This window comes from Penaeus monodon, chromosome 20 (genome assembly GCF_015228065.2).
Source record: "Penaeus monodon isolate SGIC_2016 chromosome 20, NSTDA_Pmon_1, whole genome shotgun sequence".
NCBI classification, from domain to species: Eukaryota; Metazoa; Arthropoda; class Malacostraca; order Decapoda; family Penaeidae; genus Penaeus; species Penaeus monodon.
Window position 1 is genome coordinate 31,507,533 of NC_051405.1, and position 659 is coordinate 31,508,191.

The 659-nt window shown below is 39.6% G+C and overlaps 1 protein-coding gene across 1 annotated transcript in view; it reads right to left on the reverse strand.

Annotated features, from left to right (window-relative positions):
* Positions 1 to 659, reverse strand: part of LOC119585772 (tyrosine-protein phosphatase Lar-like) — a gene marked incomplete at its 5' end in the record, with an annotated part of 244,437 nt that overhangs the window by 99,408 nt on the left and 144,370 nt on the right. The window contains 1 exon segment of the mRNA XM_037934484.1: positions 22 to 123. Coding sequence (XP_037790412.1) covers positions 22 to 123 — 102 coding nt within the window.

Below are 659 nucleotides of genomic sequence, written 5' to 3' on the forward strand. Positions count from 1 at the left end.
AAAGCGAACGCGGGGTCTCACCTGTTTCTCCCGTGCTCACCGTCACGGGCTTCGACGGCGGGCCGCGTCCGATCTTGTTCACGGCTAGGACTTGGAACTCGTACACGGTGAACGGCGTCAATCCTAGGGGAAAAAAAGAGAAAAAAGCAAGATGAGAATGCGCTTTTATATACGTCCGCGTGTGTTGTGTGTCTTTCATTACGTCCCAAAGCATTTTACTATCCAATTGCAGTGCAATTCCAGGAAGCTTATCTCTTATTAAACAACGTGTCTATCCATTTCTAATTGTTCCTGTGTTTCTCATTCACTCTGGCAATCAATATCTAATATTCTTTTATATCTAACATATTTGATTACAAGTTCATCCTGCCTTAACAAGAATTACGAATCTCTTTCATGTCCATGAATAATAAACTACAACGTATTTTACAAAATCCCCCACAAAATTATAACAATAATATCTTTAAATGCATTTTCAGCCCCTTTATGGAAGCCTAATCTTTAAATGCAATCATGTCGATTAAATAAACTAATGCTAACGATCATGTTGATATTAATCCTGTTTACCTGAAGTTGCAAATCAAGGAAACAAACCCAAACAAACAAGCCGCTTCGAGAACTCGCCAAACAATTGTCCTAAGACGTTACTCGGAAACTGC